The sequence below is a fragment of the Spermophilus citellus genome, assembly GCF_964194105.1.
Source record: "Spermophilus citellus genome assembly, chromosome: X".
Lineage (NCBI taxonomy): Eukaryota > Metazoa > Chordata > Mammalia > Rodentia > Sciuridae > Spermophilus > Spermophilus citellus.
The window spans coordinates 26,017,211-26,036,691 of record NC_138190.1 but is presented as its reverse complement, the minus strand read 5'-3'; the positions used below and the strand labels follow the sequence as shown (position 1 = coordinate 26,036,691).

Here is a 19,481-nt window from a genome sequence, read left to right as displayed (position 1 = left end):
TTGCATTAGTGATATAAAAGGAGAATTACCTTTCTAAAAAAGAAAGAACAAGGAAGTATAACTTCCTTGTTCTTTCACATCCCTTAAAACCATTTTGTAACAGTCACTTTTCTTTCCCTGTTTTCTCTTTTCCTGCTTCCCTGTTTCATTTAGACTCATTTGGGAGAAATAGGACTTAAGTGAAAACTCATTCCTGTTGTCTCACTTTTCTCTTGAGTTTGGAGACAAATCAACATATCAAGGTGATAGGGGCAAAAAGAGAAAACTGATTTGGAGATATGGAGTTTGGAGAAATAGTTTACTAACAACAACATCATCATCATTATCATCATCATCATCACCATCATCATCATCATCATCATCGTTATTTTGTAGTGCTGGGTACAGAATCCAGGGCCTCTTGCATGCTATACAAGTGCTGTACCACTGAGCTGCACCCTCATCCCCACAACTTTTGATATGGACCATGATCTTAGAAACACCTTAATATTAGCTGGGGTTTGTGCTAGCCTGAAATGCTAAAGGCTCAAAAAAAAAAAAAAAAAAAAAAAAAAAAACTCACAGTTCAGAGTGGCACTCAACAGCATAAGGCTGAAAGCTGTGAAGGCTGTTTAAATCTTCACATGGATCAAAACTTTCTCTTTTAAAGGTTACAGATAATTTTTCTGAAGCTTGAACCCTTGCTCTGATGGTATATGAACAAAGCCTTTTTTAACATTGAATTCATATATCAAAATTTTTAAAATATGCTATTTCTTTCTTTTTTATTTGGTACTGGTGATTGAACTCAGGGGCTCTCGACCACTCACTGAGCCACATCCCCAGCCCTATTTTGTATTTTATTTAGAAACAGGGTCTCACTGAATTGCTCAGCACATTGCCATTACTGAGGCTGGCTTTGAACTCATGATACTCCTGTCTCAGTCTCCCAAGCTGCTGAGATTACAGGAGTGTGCACTGCTAAAATATGCTATTTCTTTTTTTTTATTTTTATTGATTTTTTTTAAAAAAAAATAAATGACAGCAGAGTAGAGGGGTAGGAGGGAAAGGGAAGTGGCAGGGGGTTAGCAAGGAGAGTGGAATGTGATAGACATCATCATCCAAAGTGCATGTATGAAGACACGAATTGGTGGCAACATACTTTATATAAAATATGCTATTTCTAATGCCTCTTCTCCTTAATGCTGATCTGCCTCATCCTTCAATATAAGGGAAATGGGTCAGAAAAGCTTGCTGTACATTTTGGGGGAAGGTACATTTAGAAACTATGACAATTATGAGCAAGAAAGTGATATTCTTAAAAAAGAAAATGAAAATCCCTCCTGATGTGCATTTAAGACCCAGTATTTAAATGGATAATTAGTATGTCCACTGCTTGCTGACTTTCTAATTAAGGACACGTCAGAGAATGCTTCTCTTTCATAGGAAATTGACTACCTATTGGCACCTCCACATTCAATATCAAACAGCCTGTCTGTTTAACTGCCAAATTCTGCTAAGCTGAGTCTGATTGAGAGAGCGGGTCACCCCTATTCAGTTTCTTTCCTTTTTTCCTCTTTGCTTCATCAATTTCTGTAGGATTTTCTTAACTTTAAAAGATGGTCAATTTTTGGTTTCTTTTTTTTTCATGCCTGACTAACCAACTTCTTCCTTATTGTCTTTGAGGATGTCCTATAATGGTCAAAAATATATTATGAGACAGTTCTATGAATGACATCAATATAGCACTAGATCTCTGATATAAATTACTGGGATAATCTTAGAATCACATGATTGAAGAAATAAGCATCGTTATTTTGCTTTTCTTCTCTCTCTTTCCCCTCTACTTCACCACTGGGTACACACACACACACACACACACACGCATACACACTTTTATTCACTATATTTGTATATTACTCCTTTATCTTGACTTCAGAAGTTGTTGAAGATGATTGTGTAAGTTAGGTAAATTGTTTAAATTTTTTCTAAAGTTATATCTTTTGTAATAATGTTTTATATTTATGTCATCAATGGGATAAATTTGAATATGTTCCATTTTCCACAGATTAATAACTAGGTCCTCAGTAGTATCCCATTTAGCAGTTAAAAAGTAAGAAAATGACTGTTATTAGTGACAATAATAACTACTACAGAAGGAATAAACCATTTGTTCTTTGTTTTTTTAAATTGTTTTTTAACTCTCTAGTACTTTAGCATTTAAGTGTCATTTTCTTCCATTCATACTCATTTTTAATTTTCTGTTAAAATGTTTACATATATATTGATTTTGAAATGCTTATATCATCTTTCATATATCAGAACTGAGAGCATTAATGGAATTTAATATCACTTACTGAAATGATAAGATAAAGCCAGATAGTTTGAATTGTTAAGTTTTTATATTATCAAAAGAAATCTTGCTTACATCAACTTTATATTTTATTTCCTCATCTTGAATTATTTTAAAATATAATAGTAAAAATAAGATATGAGGAGTCTTATATATTTGGTCAAAGGGTTTCAACCCAACCTTAAACACAAAGTAATTGCTGTAGACAAATTTTCAAGAGGGCAAGTATAATCTTCCAGGCATTATTTCCTCAGATATAATTTGCAAAATTACAGCATCATTAGTCATTTTCAATTACAGTCAATCACAACTAGGGATGTTTAATTTTCCCAGCTGTTTTGTTGTTAATTAACTAGATTAAGCTAGGGGTATTTTTGTCCAAACAAGTTTGTTCTACTGCCAATATCAATATCTTAACATTTCAAGAATTTCCTAAGTTTTTTGTTTCGTTTTATGTTTGGTTTTGTTTTGCTGATTGATCTTTAACATATTACTCACAACTGATGTATGTCTCATCATGCATCAAGATTTATATATGCTATAGCAGGTCAAGTAATGTCTTATTTATCCAAATGTTACTCAGTTAAATATTACTACAATTATAACAACATCTGAATTTCATTAGTGTGTTGTTGGTCAAAATGTTGCCCAATTAAATATCATTAAAATTACAACAATATTTGGATTTTATAAATTACCTATCATGGATATAGTCTTATTTAAACTGGTACAATATTTTGTAACATCAGAAATCAATAGAGATGACAGACTGTCTTCAAATGATCAAATCCATTTTAACTGACTCTTTCAGTAAGCATAATAACAACAGAAAGAGTTGGGAGACTTATAGAAAGAAGGTAACAATATTAGAGGTATTTTATAATTTATTGATACATGAGTAATAGAATTTCTTTTTTAAAATAACAGAAGTTTGTACTATATCTGAGACAAAAGACTATAAGAGGTTGAATAAATTCTAATCATGTTGTATGAACAGTATGAACATGAAGACACTCCCACTTTCCTATTTCGAAGATAAAATTTATAATAGACTTTTTAAAAATATTTTTTAGTTATAGTTGTCGATGGACCTTTATTTTATTTATTTATTTTTATGCAGTGCTGAAGGTCAAACCAAGTGCCTCACAAACATGCTAGGCAAGTGCTCTACCACTGAACCACAGCCTCAGCCCCTATAATAGACTTTTGAGAAATTTATGAATATAAATTTGGGGGGATATGGATAAGATAGCTGAATGTCTAATTATATTTAACTTCTTAATTGTGTAGTACTTTCATATTTGCAAACCTTACGTTTAATGAAATAACATTAATTTACAAATATTGTTTTTTCAACATTTATATTTTATGAAATAACTTCATTCAAATTCTTTTTCTTTTTTTTCCCCCATGGTGCCGGAGATTGAACCCAGGGCCTTGTGCATGCGAGGCAAGCACTCTACCAACTGAGCTATATCCCCAGCCCTCAAATTCTTTATGTGTATATTCCAGAATTCTAGAGCTCAGAGTCTTTCTTCTATGGTATTTATAATATTGCTGTGAGAATCCCCACATGATGCTATTAAAGCCGTCCATCTAAAAACTACTAGGAACATACCTGTAATCAAAAAATTAGGAATATTTAGCTTATCACAGCATGGGGAGAAAGCACTCCAGGGAGTTTGTGGGGCATCTCAGTAAGAGGACTTAAGGAGAGCCTCTAGGAGGGTTTAGTTGGCTGACTGATTCTAAGGAGGAATTAGGTAAGTGGAAGCCATGTCTGGAATAGATGCTGTCAAGAAATAGAGTCAATGTGGTGATGAGGTATCCTAACTTTTACCTAGAAGGTAAGAGGATTAAATCAAGAGTAGACCATGTCACTGTTAAAGAAGCAACAGTGCCTCATATTAGTAGTCATTTCTGTGGTAGCAGATGGCCTTGTTTCGCTGTAGTTTATGTCTTTCAAGTGAGGGGTGTGTGTGTGTGTGTGTGTGTATGCACACATACATATCTCACTTAGAAATTAGGATATATATATATATATATATATATATATATATATATATATATCTCCAGTTATTTGTCATCTACCAGTAGGGACATTTTTCACTTTCTCATTGCTGTCACTGGAATTTTTATCCCAAACCTCAATACCCATTTCACAAAGTATTAGAAAAGCTGATCTTTACATTTTTTCTTAAATAAATACTCTATATTTCCCCAATAGACTAACTTATTTGTTTGCTTTTTATAAATGATCTTTAAAATACTTGTTTACAGGTTTAGCAGGCATATCACACATACTTGTAATACTAGCCTGGGAAAATTAGTGAGACCCTGTCTCAAAATAAAATAAAGAGGTCTGGGATGTAGCTCAGTGGTAGAGTGCTCCTGGGATCAATACCTAGTACCAAAGGAAAAAAACATGACTTGTTAACAATTACTTCTGCCACTGGTGAATATGAGGTTATATACTAGGAATAATTGCTAATGGTTTATCAACTTTCTTGACTTTCTTTTCTTTTTGTTTAACCAAATCATGTCACGTTGCTTTTATAAGCATCCCAAACACATCTTTTGTGAAATATTACATATTTCACACTAATATGTAACTATATTATTCAAAATAAAGCCACCAAGACATAGAAGACATGATAAAGAGTCTACTATGAGATCATTCTTTTCTGAGGAAGTATTTGGGTGAAGAGTCTCCATTTGGGCTTATTCAGTAGCTCATGCTTTAACTAGGCAAGCATTTTTAAAATTTGAATTTTACCTCTGGCCCTCACTTGTATTAAATACATTTAAAAAGACAGACATAGAGACATAAGTGTTTCAATGACAATGTTCACATGCATGTCTATGTATATACAGCCATAAGTGGATTCCTTGATTTATTCAACAGATAATAATTACATGCCAAGCATTAATGAAGTGCAAGATACAAGATTTTTAAATTTTAAAAATTTCAGACTCAAATAGAATTTAAAACTATATTTCACTTTAAATTAAAAAGGAAATCTATAGTAAGAAATCACCTTTTCTTACAATTAATTTATGCTTTTCATAAAGAAGAAATTTCACATCATATGTTATAATTGTCTTAACATTTAACAACTATTCTCAAGCAAAGGTATGTACAATGGAAAAAAATACAACTGCAAAAATCACCTATGATGAAACTAAATTTTCTCACTTTGAGTAAAATATGAATCCATATTGTTGAATTCAGAGCTCATCTGAGGAAAGCAGGGGACCTATAATTTAATGAGCCTATACAAAGATTAAAAATTTGGGAAATCTAGTCAAGAATAGGAAATAATAACTATCATCCCACTGATTTTACATTTTAAAGAATTTGGAGTTTAAACACATATTTGTTTGTTTTTTAATTTGCTTATGGATTGCTAACATGTTAACTTTTATATACTTTTACTGAGTGTTGTTCAAAATTTATTTTGTGAAGAGCACTGAAGTGGTTGCTTCAACCAAACATTTTTTTTCTTGCTACCTAAAAGCATTTTACATCCTCATAGAAAAGATGAGGTGATAGAAAATATAGGCACATGCCAGAGAAGCACAAACCAAAGTGAAACAAAACAGAAAAAAACTTGCATGATATATAATCAGTTTGAAGTTTTAAAGTAAACCAGATTTTTTAATTACAAGAATATTTTTGTGATGAGCCAAATCAAAACCTGTAACCTTTCATAACTGATCTCATTTGCTAATAATTATGAAAAATTGACCCCTTGAAACCTAGGCATTTGTGGACCATCAGAGATACTACTTAATTTTTAAAACCCACCTCTGCATTTGAAATTACAATGACCCCTAATTTGCCCATCTGGAAATAATTCTGGGCCAGATAATATTTGAATAAATGGGTAGACTTTTCAGAGTTTATGTATTAATAAACGGAAAATTGAATATATATGTTATTTTCAAGATAACCAAAACCTAGTCCTTTAAGCACTGAAATATTTTTATTGTAACTATTTTAATGAAAAATTTTATTGACTATCTTCTGTTTTGCTTCATTAAGCTGTGCATAATATCTAACCAACAATTTTATAGTACTTTACAGTTCACAGAGTTCTTTGCACATTAAACATCTCATTTAGTTTCTCCAACAAAGCTATGAGTTAGGTGGTGGTATTATATCCACATTTCAAGGATGGTAAATCTGAGTGACCTATCTGATTTGCCAAGGATCACATAATCAGTAGTAATAAATTAGGACTGAAACCCAAGAATTCAGAACGAAATCATAATGTAATTTAAAATTTCTTAATTTTCAGGGTTGTCACTATAACATCAGCTGTCATACAGTGATGCACGTGAGACATGTTGAAGATCATTGCAGATCATTCTTTATTCTGCTGAGGCCCAAATAAAGTGGTCAATTTCCTTTTAGAAGCCAGGCTATAAGATAAATATATATCTTTAAATGTAACCATCAAACACAATTTAGTAATTTTTCATCTCTTTGTCCACTCTCTCTGGGAGCATATGATTGTTGAGTAGAATAGTTGACAGATACTCCAGAAGTATTTAAATCGATTTCTGATTTCATTATCCTTCTACTCTCCCTTCTTTCTCCTTTTATTTCTCCCTTTCCCTCTTCTTCTCTCCCTCCATCTTTCTCTCAGACTGTACAAGTGATTTCCTGTTAGTTAAATGATGTATGATGAGTCATGGTACCATATGTTAACCATATATTGAAATGTCATCTCTTCATTGAATGACCATGATTACTACATCTTAGTTATCAAATTTTATATTAATTGTCTTATTTCTATTATCTATTATTACTTTCTGATATCAGCATGGTTGCTTCTAGTTCCTCTTAACATTCTGTCCTTGTGAAATTTCTAAAACTTCTCATGGGAACCAAGAGACTGGATACATTATTCACTAGCCTTTTATACTATTTAATTCTTAATGGTGGCTTTCTGATGTCAGAAAGATATCTTTTACATGTCATGATCTTCAATGGTGGTTTTCCATACTGATAAGAGGCATTTTTTTTGTTTACATTTGGGTTTAAGCCTCACTTTTTAAGAAATAAAAGTAAGTATATTCATTGATATGCTAATAAATGCATTCAGAGCAAAAAAAAAATTAAGAGATCTTTTGACATGACATTGGACACATTAAACATAAATAACTTCTAGAGTATAGATGATAGTTCAATTAGGAAGTGGTGAATGTTTAGTATTTGTTACCTTTGGGTGTTTGTTTTGTATTTTATTTTATTATTATTTTTTAATCAGGAATTGAACCCAGGGTACTTAACCACTCAGCCACATTCCCAGCTGTTTTTTTCTTTTATTATATACTTTTTAAAATTCTAATTTGTTATACATGATGGCAGAATTCAATTCATTTCATATTACACACATAGAGCACAATTTTTCAAGTCTCTGGTTATACACAAAGTATTTTCATATCATTTGTGTCTTCACTCATATACTTAGGGTAATGATGTCTAACTCATTCCACCTTTTTTTTGCTACCCACATGCCCCCTTTCTTCCCCTCCCTTCCCTTTGCCCTATTAAAATTTCTGCATTCCTCCCATTATCCCCACCCTCATTGCTCATTGTCAGCATCCTCAAATCAAAGAAAACATTGGCCTTCATTTTTTGAGGGGGATTGGCTTGCTTCACTTAGCATTATATTCTCCAGCTCCATCCATTTACCTGCAAATGCCATGATTTTATTGTCTTTTAATGCTGACTAATCTCCCATTGTGTATATATACCAAAATTTCCCTATCCATTCATCTACTGAAGGGCATCTAGGTTGGTTTCATAATTTAGCTATTGTGAATTGTGCTGCTGTAAACACTGATGTGGCTATGTCCCTGTAGTATGCTGTTTTTAAGTCCTTTGGTCATAAACTGAAGAGTGGGATAGCTGGGTCAAATGGTGGTTCCATTCCAAGTTTTCCAAGGAATCTCCATACTGCTTTCCAGATTGGATGCACCAATTTGCAGTCCCACCAGCAGTGTAGGAGTGTGCCTTTTTCCCCACATCCTCTCCAACACTATTGTTGTTTGTATTCATAATAGCTGCCATTCTGACTGGAGTGAGATGAAATCATAGAGTAGTTTTGATTTGCATTTCTATAATTGCTAGTGATGATGAACATTTGTTCATATATTTGTTGATTGATTGTATGTCTTCTTCTGAAAAGTGTCTGTTCAGTTCCCTGGTCCATTTATTGATTGGGTTATTTGTGGTGGGTTTTTTTTTTTTTTTTTTTTTGGTGTTAAGGTTTTTGAGTGCTTTCTATATCCTAGAGATTAGTGATCTATCTGATGTGCTTGTGGTAAAGATTTGCTCCCATTCTGTAGGCTCTCTATTCACCTCACTGATTGTTTCTTTTGCTGAGAAGAAGCTTTTTAGTTTGAATTTATCCCATGTATTGATTCTAGGTGTTTAATTCTTGCACTACAGGAGTCTTATTAAGAAAGTTGGGGCCTAATCCAACATGGTGAAGATTTGGGCCTACTTTTTCTTCCATTAGGCACAAGGTCTCTGGTTTAATTCATAGGTCCTTGATCCATTTTGAGTTGAGTTTAGTACATATTTTATTTTGAGACAGGGTCTCTCCCACTAAGTTGCTTAGGCCTCACTAAGTTACTGAAGGGGCTTTGAACTTGCAATCCTACTACCTCAGCCTCCTAAGCATCTGGATTACAGGTGTGTACCACCTCACCCAGCTACTTTGCCTTTGTTTTAATAGTTTATTTAATTTTAGAATTATAAAATTTAATGTTTAATTGCTGTGTTTGATAACCAATACACAGAAGTGCTGAAATGTGACAATATATCTATTACCATATTCTTTCCTGCTTTGTCTTTAAAACATTCAATATCATTTATAAGTTTATTTTAAATTCATAAAATTATTGTACTATAAACCTTTTCTTAGCTTTTTGAAAACTCATCACTGAGTTTTAAATATCCATCCACATTGCTCTATATACAACTAGTTTGTTGATTTTAACTGTTGCACACAATTTACCTGTTGTAAGTATCCATCATATTAAGTTTTCCACTTTCTGGGCATACACCTGTGTTGATCTCCATTCCCTACAATGCCCCAACAAAATTTCTTGTATTTCCTTGTGTCATTAGTAAACTGAGTAAACTTTTTCATACAGTGATATGAGAATATGATCAGTAGGGTTATGTTGGTTTTTATTTTTTTAACATATGACCATGTTTCTACCAGCAATAACCAATTGCCACTGAAATTATAGCTTTATGCTTCAGATAAGTCTTGTTTTTCCCATAGCTATCACCTAGTTCATGGCTTAGGAGATTAATTTTTCGAAAACAGTCTGATTAGGAATTATAAAAGCCTAGTAAATTATTATTCACCTGGAAAATTTACATGAGATCTTTAAGTATTCTATAAGAATCCACCCATGCTGTGTAATTCACATTGTATAGGAACACACAGTTAACTCTCTTTTCTTTTGTTCAAGCAGCGATTTTTATTTAATTGGATTTAATTCAGAAATATTTACTGAACAAATATTATTAGGAAGCCCTGGATTCAGCATAAAGAGGACACCAAACATGGACTAGATGAAAGGCACATAGTCTAACTGGAAAGATACACACTGAAAGAGTAGATTTAAAGCCTTTTAACTTTCTTGTTCGAAAGTTTCTCTTCAGCACTTCTCAGATCAAAGTCAAACACACACACACACACACACACACACACACACACACACACTCCTTCACCTTTCTCTACATGGTCAAACTCTTTGGTCAGATCCAGATCACTTTTCACTCCTATTTCCACATTAGTTTCCCAATTCATGTCTCTGCTTCCTTCTGATAAAGACTCCACACTAAAAAACACAAATCTTATCACATCACTTCTCTACTCTAAACACCTCCATCTACTCCCTGGTTTTAGAAGAGAATCTGATAACCTCACATTACAAGACCTTAATAAATTGTCATTGGATCTGGCCTAGCAGTTACATATCATTCCTTATAAACTCTGGTCCAGATAACCAGGACAAACTGCATTTTCTTGAAAAGACTCAGTGGCTCTTGTCTCTGTGCTTTTGAAAATGTTCTTCCTTCTGTTAGGAATGTCTTCTCTCTGCCTGATCCTCAAAAGTTACTTTTCTGAAAAAATAAGTCACCTTTATTAACAAACCCTAGTCATCTCTCAAAACCAATTCATATGTTAGAATTTTAGGCAATCTATTGACCTCTCCAGGCTGAGTTAAACTGTTTCCCCAGTGTATCTTGTTGAAATCATTATTATTCCCCCACAACTCAACTGTAATTTTCTTACATGTCTATTTTTTTCCACAAGACTGTGAATGTTTAGTGATCATCTTCATTTGTAAACTTAGTAACTGGCACAAAGACTGGCACAGAGGAGCAGCTGAACATTTATTTTCTAGAATAAATAAATGAATGAATGTTTTTACTGAAGTGACTGGCACTAAATTAATCATTAGCACTAAACCACAATATGTATAAAACATTCCAGTTAGGTTGCGTTCATTACCATTCCTATTTACTCAACACCTCTGTAAAGAATTTGTAATTTCTGGGTCTTCCAACTCTGAACCTTCAGACTAGAGATGCAGTTTCTGTTATTCATTTTAATGACATCCAGTGTCAATAAAATTATTTGTATACTCTACAAAATAAACTTAGGAATTTACAGCTATATAAGATTGCTGCTATTAACACTCAGTGCACTGGTGAAGTTTTTAAGTGTATTACTCCTATATTAGGAAGGTTTGCTAGTTCTAACTAAAAATTCAGTCACTTAACACAGTAGAAATGTTTTTCTTGTTTAAATGACAGCCCAGTGTTTGTGTCTCTATTCAAGCAGCTTTCCTGCCTGTGTTATTATAGAAACCAAGGTTCCATCCATCTTTTGACTTTGCCATTCCCTTGGCAGCTTTTCTCAACTAATGTTTCCGAAGAGAATTAAGTTGTATTGCAAATGATATGAAGGCCTATTTTTGTATTTTTCCAAGGATGCTACATAGCCAGTACATTGAAGATACTTAGGTAACTCATTATGTATAATGGAAACCTTCAACATTGGTCATGTACAATCAGCTTTGGGATCATCTGGAAAACTGTTAAAAATGTAAAGTCCTGGGCTGGGGCTGTAACTCAGTGGCAGAGAGCTTGCCTCACGCATGTGAGGCACTGAGTTTGATCCTTAGCACCACATAAACATAAAAACAAATACAATAAAGACATGCTGTCCATCTACAATTACAAAAAAAAAAAAAATTAAATGTAAATTCCTGGGCCCCACCCAAGCCCTACTGAATCCAGAATTCTGGGTTTGGAACCAATTCATCAGGTCTCCAGGTGATCCTGTTTATTCTCAAGTATGAGAACCACTGCTCTAGGAAATTAGAATTTAATTCCGCCCCTCCAATTCATGAGAAGGTTTGCACTAGTACCTTTAATGTCTTCTGCTTCCAGTTAATAGAAAATGAAAAAAAAAAGAGTCTAGATACCCAACTCTATTTTGTAAAAGTCTCAGCACAGAACTGACAGATATCACTTCCACTCATATTCTAGTGGCTATAACTTATCTTTTTTCTGCCCAGTGGTGTGCTGGAGCCAGCAACTTTAGCTCAGGAGAGCTACTATTAAGTTTGCAGGCATTTTGAGAGTCATTTGGCATTATATTAGTAAATATATATATATAAAACAATTTAAAATTTGCAGCACAGAAACACAAACACTAAAATCAGAGAACCATTTGTTGTACATACACCAGCACACCGCTAGCCATAAACAGTTGGCTGACACCATTGGAAGTTCTGCAGCTGAAATGACCTTTCAAACTTGTACTGATATGAGCCAAATTGGCCACATCTTTATATCCTTACTTTGATCAGTCATCATTGAGTGAAGCCCGAGCATGTGCTTGGAGGACACAGCTCTCTGCAGCTGTGAAAGTCTCTGAAGGGACTCACAGCTGAAGGATGTCTTTCTACCATCTAGGACAAGAGCATTTTCTTGTGGGGTCTCTAGGTGGTGTATCCCCATGTCCTCCACAGCTTCTTTCTCCAAGAAATTCTGATATAATTGAGTTAGTGCATTAGGATTATTTTTAAAGTTCTCTGGATAATTCTAGTATACAGCACCCCTAGATATTATTTTAAAGAGTCAAGTCAAGTGCTGAGGACTGTTTTTTATTTGTTTCGTATTTTTTTTAATAATGTTTGCACTCTACTTTTTTAAAAAAGAAATTGTGCCTGGAGGAAGACTTTATATGCAGCAATCAATAAGTATTTGTAGGGTAGTTGGCTAAAATAATTATAATTGCATTGAAAGGAAATTTACCCAGAAAAGTTAATTTAGAAGTAAAATATAATAGAAATCCAATATTATATTCATAAAATGAATTAACTTCAGGAATTAAGTTATTGTCAAGGTGATAATCAACTAACAATTCAAATAATGTGTGCTTTTCTATTAAAGAAGAAGCTGGAAGATCTGAGCACTGAGTGGGAAGCAGTAAACCATTTACTTCAAGAGCTGAGGGCAAAATACCCTGACCTTGTTCCTGGACTGACCCCTATTGGAGCCTGTAAGTATACTACATCCCATTCTCTTTTGCTTTAGCTGTTTACTCAAAAGCATAACTATGTAGTGATCCCTGAGTGAAAGGGAAAACTATTTTCCAATTCTGCAGATAGGGATAAATCTTGGTGTTATTTGCTATGCAAAAGGTCTTAGAGTAGGTTCTTTGGAAAATGACTGTGATTCGAATTTTTGTTATATGGCAAAGGTTTATTGAGAAGCATTCTTTGAAGATAAAACTATAGAGGAAGGAATGGGAAAAGCTGAAACCTGATGTGGTTTTAACAGAAAACTCAGAATATTCAGGAGCCCTAAATCTAAGCTGACTTTGGAGAGCTGCACTGAATTGCAAGGAGAGGTCTCACCTTTGTATTCCTGATCCAGCCACAGCCATTACCTCTGGGATACCTTCTGTAAGCATGGAGAACTTGGAAAAGCACTTTTCTGAGGCTGGAAGAAATTCCTAGACAGAAAAATGATAAACAACCAGTATTCCTATCTATCATCCAAGAATGGATGTTTTTCAATCAAAGTGAAGCACCAGAATATCCACTAATGCTAAATCCACAAGAATTCCATTTCAATGAATTCTGTATCATTTATACAATGTCTTTTGAGTATGACTTTAAAAATCACAAAAAACCCACATAGGCCTGTTAAAATCTCTCTGTTCCATTTGAAACTAACCTCTTTTGGGGATAGGGAGAACTGGGGATTTAACCCAATGGCATTTTAGCACTGAGCCACATCCTTAGCCATTTTCTTAGTTTTTATTTTGAGACCAGGTATTTTTTTTACTTGAACATAAATTTTTAATTTTTTTATACAATATTCCACCAGCTGCTATACAGTGCAATTTCCCTCAGCTATACCTTCAATGACTGGACTAATCTTAAGTTTTATGTCACTAACCCAGGCCCATATCTTAACTCAGCAATTTCTTTTTTTTTCTTTTTTTATTGGTTGTTCACAACATTACAAAGCTCTTGACATATCATATTTCATACATTAGAAGCAAGTGGGTTATGAACTCCCATTTTTACCCCAAATACAGATTGCAGAATCGCATCGGTTATACATCCACATTTTTACATACTGCCATATTAGTGACTGTTGTATTCTGCTACCTTTCCTATCCTCTACTATCCCCCCTCCCCTCCCCTCCCATCTTCTCTCTCTACCCCATCTACTGTAATTCATTTCCCTCCTTGTTTATTATCCCATTCCTCTCACAACCTCTTATATGTAATTTTGTATGACAATGAGACCAGGTATTTTAAAGTTGTTTACAGCCTCACTGAGTTACTAAGGCTTGCAATGAACTTGTAATCCTCCATCCTCAGCCTCCCCAGCCACTGGTATTAGAGGCTTGTGCCACCACACCTGGCTAAAACCAATTTTAAAAGCTCTTCCATTTTTGTTTCAAAAAAAAGAAAAGAAAAAGAAAAACTTTAAGCTATGACTACCACAAGCCAACTTAAGAGAGGAAATTTCTTCATTTTCCTAGAGCTTCTGTTTTTCCTGCAAATTCTGAGTTTATTTCACTTCTTATTCAGTCATTAATAGAAAGTATACATAAAATCTCAAAGCAATCTCAGTGCTGGCTTTGATTTTCAGGAAAGAAGCCAGAAAACTTATTTGCCGTATAAATTCTATAGTGAGGCAGAACTAAAAACATGTTTGGGTGTTTTGTTGTTGTTTTGCCTTGTTTACTTTCCAAAGATCAAATAATTGAAGTATAAAAGCATGATGACTGGTTCTTTAGGTGAAGTTGATTTTTATTTTATATCAAGTAGAAATATACAAAACATCCAGGGTGGCATAGTCATAATTCAATAGAAGGCATAAATAGTGGTTGTATTAAAAGAGGCTATACAAACTGGGGACAGCATATCTCATGTGCCCCCTGGGGTTTCTGAGCAGTCATCAGAGGTTCATTTAATGACATTGGAGACTTGAAAAAGATGTAAAAGCGTTATGTTTTTTTTCACCAACATGGGATGCTAAAATTTCTATATCAAGTTTATATTTAATTATGTGAGGTTTATTCCTTTTTATGAGCTGTAATTTTTGGTTCTCTCACATATGCATAGTTTGTCCCTATATAATCATTTATTAGTGTTTGTTTTCTAGTTGTCTCTGGTACATTTGGCTTCAGACTCTGTAATTCTGTGAAGATATTGTGTTCAGTGACTTTTTGATCAGTTTGTTGAATTCTAAATTTAGGGGTTTATGCCTTCCTTTAAGGCACTATACACATGGTAGCAAGGTTCAAAAGCCAGAGCACCAAAATCTTTTTAACATGTAATATCCTTAAATGTAATGCTGATGTTTGTAATGGAAAATACCAAGCTCCAGTTTTGATTTCCAGCAACATGAGTATTTCATTAACTCCAGTATTTAATAGAGTAACTTCTATGTATTGGGCATCAGACTAAAGCACCTCAGGTCTACCGAGTCACAATCTGCCTTTTCATAGAATCTCCAGGTAATTTGTGTGCACTCTAAATTTGAGAAACAGTTATAGAGAACAAGGAATCAGGATATGAGGGAAAGGGAACTGAGATGAGGGCATAATTGTCTAAAGTGTGGTCAGGTGAACTATTGCATTAAGAGAATATTTGAGAGTATCACAAAGGTTATGTAAGTGAAGCAGTGAGCCATGTGTACATCTGCAGAAAAGATTTCAGGTGGAGAGAGAACATGTAGAGCAAAGGCATTAAAGTAGTAGCAAGATGAAGGAATATCAAGGAGACCAATGATACTAGCAGAGAGTAAGGTAAATAGTCATGGAAGCAGTAAGAGTGTCTTTTGGGGATCCTTTACTACCTCTTCCCCTCCACCCAGTGAAGACCCCCCATCCCAGTGGCTCCTTGCTTTCCCACCACTTGCTCCATGTTGCTGCCAGTAGGGAGATTATGGGTGTACTCTCAGTCCCAAGCTATTGTTGATAGCTGGTGGTGTTGTAGCCAGAGCTGAAAAACAACAAAAAAATTATTAAAAAAAGGAATTTTTTTCAAAAGCAGAGGCAAACTGACACAGAGCTGGGCATAAAGTCAAAATGTTAAACATACAAATGTTGAATGAAAAGAATCAACAGGGAGTCAGAGCCAGAGCTGCTTTACTCAAATAAGACTTTTTTTCTTCCATGTGGTGGTTTAAACATTAGAATTAAGAATTGTTTGTATTCCTGACTTTGTGACACTTACAAAGTTAATCTGAAATAAAATGCAATATAAAAATCTAATTTATAATATGGTTTTGATATATGATGATTATTTCATGTACTATATTACAATAAAATAGAATTTATAATTCACCATAATGCCTTTCCATTGTGCTCCTACTATTGCATGCATAACTTCTTGAACATTTATATCTTTCTTCTCAAAAATAATTTCAAGGTACATATGGCTATAAACAACTTTTTAAGTGGTAAGCAGCCCAAGGTTTGGAAGGGAAATAGTTAGATTAAGGACATACAGCTGGAAAGAAAAAGAACCAGGGTTCCAATTCAAGTGTATCTAGCTCCAAAGCCAGTGTTTTGTTTTGTTTTATTGCTGTGCCTTGTACTATCTCTCTGTCCAAGAGCCTAATGGAAATTCTAGATAGAGAGGCAGGTAGCCTGTAGTTAATCTAATTTAACTCACTCTTGGATGTATGGGAAGTAAAAGTGATATGTAGTTTTGTTTTTTCTACATAAGGAGTAGAAGAAATCAGTTTAGTCTGAATTTCTTAGAAGCATAGAACTCTGAACTTGGAGTAATCATTGAAGTTATCATCCAGTTGAATATTTTTCTTTTGTATGTGTGGACACTGAGACCCAATGTGACTTTTGAAAAACACTAAAGCAAGCTCCCTTGTGACTATTTACCTAAAGTATATAATGCGATGCAGCAGTTCTGCTTGAGCTGTATAAATTGTTTAAATTTGCAGGACAATGAGCATGCTGGAAACAAACTTCTGCAATTTTTGTCCCTTGGATACTTGGGTGTAGCAATTATCTATTGCTGCATAAAAGCACCCCAAAACTCAATGACTCAGAATTATTTGTTGCTCATAATTCTGTAGATCTGCGATTTTTGTTCTGTGATTAGTTAGATAGTTAATCTGATTGCCCTGATTGGTGTTATCTATGTGAATGCCATTATCTGGCAACTGAACAGGATCTAGATGGTCTTAAGTACTCATACTCAGGTATCTGACAACTCTTGGGTAGAGAATCTCAGTCCTTCACAAAGCTTCTCATCCTCCAGTAGGCTAGACTAGGGCTTTGTTATATGATGTTCTCAGGGCAGCCTTCCAAGAGAAGGATGGTGGAAGACCTCTTGATGTTTATACTTTGAAATTTATACATTACTTCTGCTACATTCCATTGGTCAAAGCAAGGTCAGCCTGGATTCCAGGGGATGTGAAATTACTTCATTTCATGAAGGTAGAATTGTAGTGTCACATTGAAAAGGGCATGCAGACACTACTAGGACAAGAGGCTTTATGGTAGTTCTCTTTATGCACAAACCACTACATTGGGGGAAGGAGTGAAAAGTGGACACAGAAATGTTGGTCTGCATCCAATACTCTGTCAGTGGCTTTCAAATTTTACCATCCATTAAAACCACCCATTTCTGATTAAAGCAAAATTGTAAGGCTTCAAGCCCAGAGTTTCTGATTCAGTAGATCTGGGGTAAGATTTACACCTATATAAAGTTCCCATGTGATGTTGATGCTGCTCATACAGGGACTACATTTTGAAAACTAGCACCATGGGTCTATGGCGGGTGGGGAAGAAGGAGATCCTCTCTACTGCTGTGTGCAACTGAATGGGATTCCAGTGGGATCGAGTACTATGAATGTCATAGGGAACCACTTGTTATTTCAGCACCTTCAATCCCTTCCTCCCCCTACTAAGAGTTTTGTAATGTGGAAGCTCAAGGTGGTGGATAGCAAATGAACTAGGCAGTATTTGCCTAGCCAAGAACTGTGGGAAGATAGGCATACTTATATGAAGTTTCTCTAGATAAGCTAATAAACATTAAGCTAGTCAGGACTTTGCATGGGTCTGAAGGCCTGCATGACAGATGGAGGCAAAGAGCCAACAAATCTGGTTGTAAATGTCAGTGTGAATCCTTTCTTATCCACAAGCTGCTGGGCCTGAGAACACTCATGTTCTATAGAGCCCCATTTAGCATTTTTGAACAAAATTGCATATAGAACATTTGTAATGTGAATATTCCAAATCAGGATATTGATTCAAATGTCTTAGAGTAATAGCTATGAAAGTAAATTGCCATTTGTATAGAGATATACAGAAATGCCAGTTAATAGAAGATTCTAGTTGATTAAATGCTGGTAAAATCATGTCTTCCTGTAATTAATTTTGACAAGAGAGCAAGTCTCAAAGGTAAATAGGGAACGATAGCATTAGAGGTCATGAATCCTACTTTCTAATCTCAGTTGTGCTGTGAACTAGATAAGGGATCAACATACTCTTTCTGTAAAGGGTCAAATGCTAAATACTTTAAGCTTTACAGGTCACACAATCGACTCTGTATTGTGGACTAAAACTAATCATACCATCGATAATATATAAATAAAAGGACAGTGGCCCTATTCCAATAATACTTTATATACAAAAACAGGGAAGGTAGGTCAGATTTGGCCTTTAGAGCCCTAACCAAATTCCCTTAGCACTTAGCCTTCCAGAAAACCTAATGCTTCTAGCAACAAGTACCTGTAAACTGCTTTCTCTGGACAGAGAAAAAGATTACCCACCTTATAGAGCAGGTTGAAAATAGTAGGGAAGGAATAGCAATTGACCACCAATGGAGGAGAGTTGGTGGATAAATATCCAAAACTTCTTTCCTCTCTTGAGTAGGAAACTTCTGAGGTGTGAAGTTTCACACCAAAAGTCTCCAGTGACCTAGACTACAGTTGCCTGGAGTAATAATCTGCTTATTTACATGTCCTCTGTAAGGTTTTTGCCTATTCTATTAATTTTCTTCCTTCTCTACTATGACTTTCTGAGACCACCTCTCAGTTAAATTTCTGAAATCTGTCTCAAGGTCTACTTCTTCTCAAGGGGAACCTAAATTAAAACAATAGGTATTGGAAACAGTGTCACAATTATACAACTTGAATGAGTTTTATAGTGATTCCCATTTTACAGATGAGAAAATTGAGAATCAAAAAGATTAAATGATTGGTCCAAGTTTTCAAAGAAATTAAGCAGAATGGATATTCAAAGCAAAGTTTCTGTGTTTGCAAAGCTCATATACTATAATCGGTGCTCTGTGTCTCAAACAGTGATTTATTTATCTTCATTTGAATTTGAAGGCTATATTTAAATTAAATATCAAATACATAGAAGTTAGTTTTACATTTATTATTTGAACTCCACTTACCAGAGTTGAAAACGCATTCCGATGCCATTTCTAAATTATTTTAAATACCTAGACAATTTAAGAAAAGCATGAGGTTAATTGCAGCTTAGATGCAGTCTTGGCATACTACTATTTATTTGTTTGGTTTTAACTGTGAGAAAACACT

General features: G+C 34.5%; 1 protein-coding gene across 6 annotated transcripts in view; it reads left to right on the top strand.

Moving 5' to 3' along the window:
* DMD (dystrophin) overlaps window positions 1–19,481 on the top strand; it is a gene marked incomplete at its 3' end in the record, with an annotated part of 2,539,585 nt that overhangs the window by 1,799,268 nt on the left and 720,836 nt on the right. For 5 of the 6 annotated variants that reach the window (XM_081277778.1, XM_081277780.1, XM_081277776.1 and 2 more), the window contains one exon: window positions 12,834–12,942. In XM_081277778.1, the coding sequence (XP_081133904.1) occupies window positions 12,834–12,942 (109 nt within the window). The remainder of the gene's footprint in view (window positions 1–12,833; window positions 12,943–19,481) is intronic. The other variant, XM_081277777.1, reaches the window with a different exon arrangement.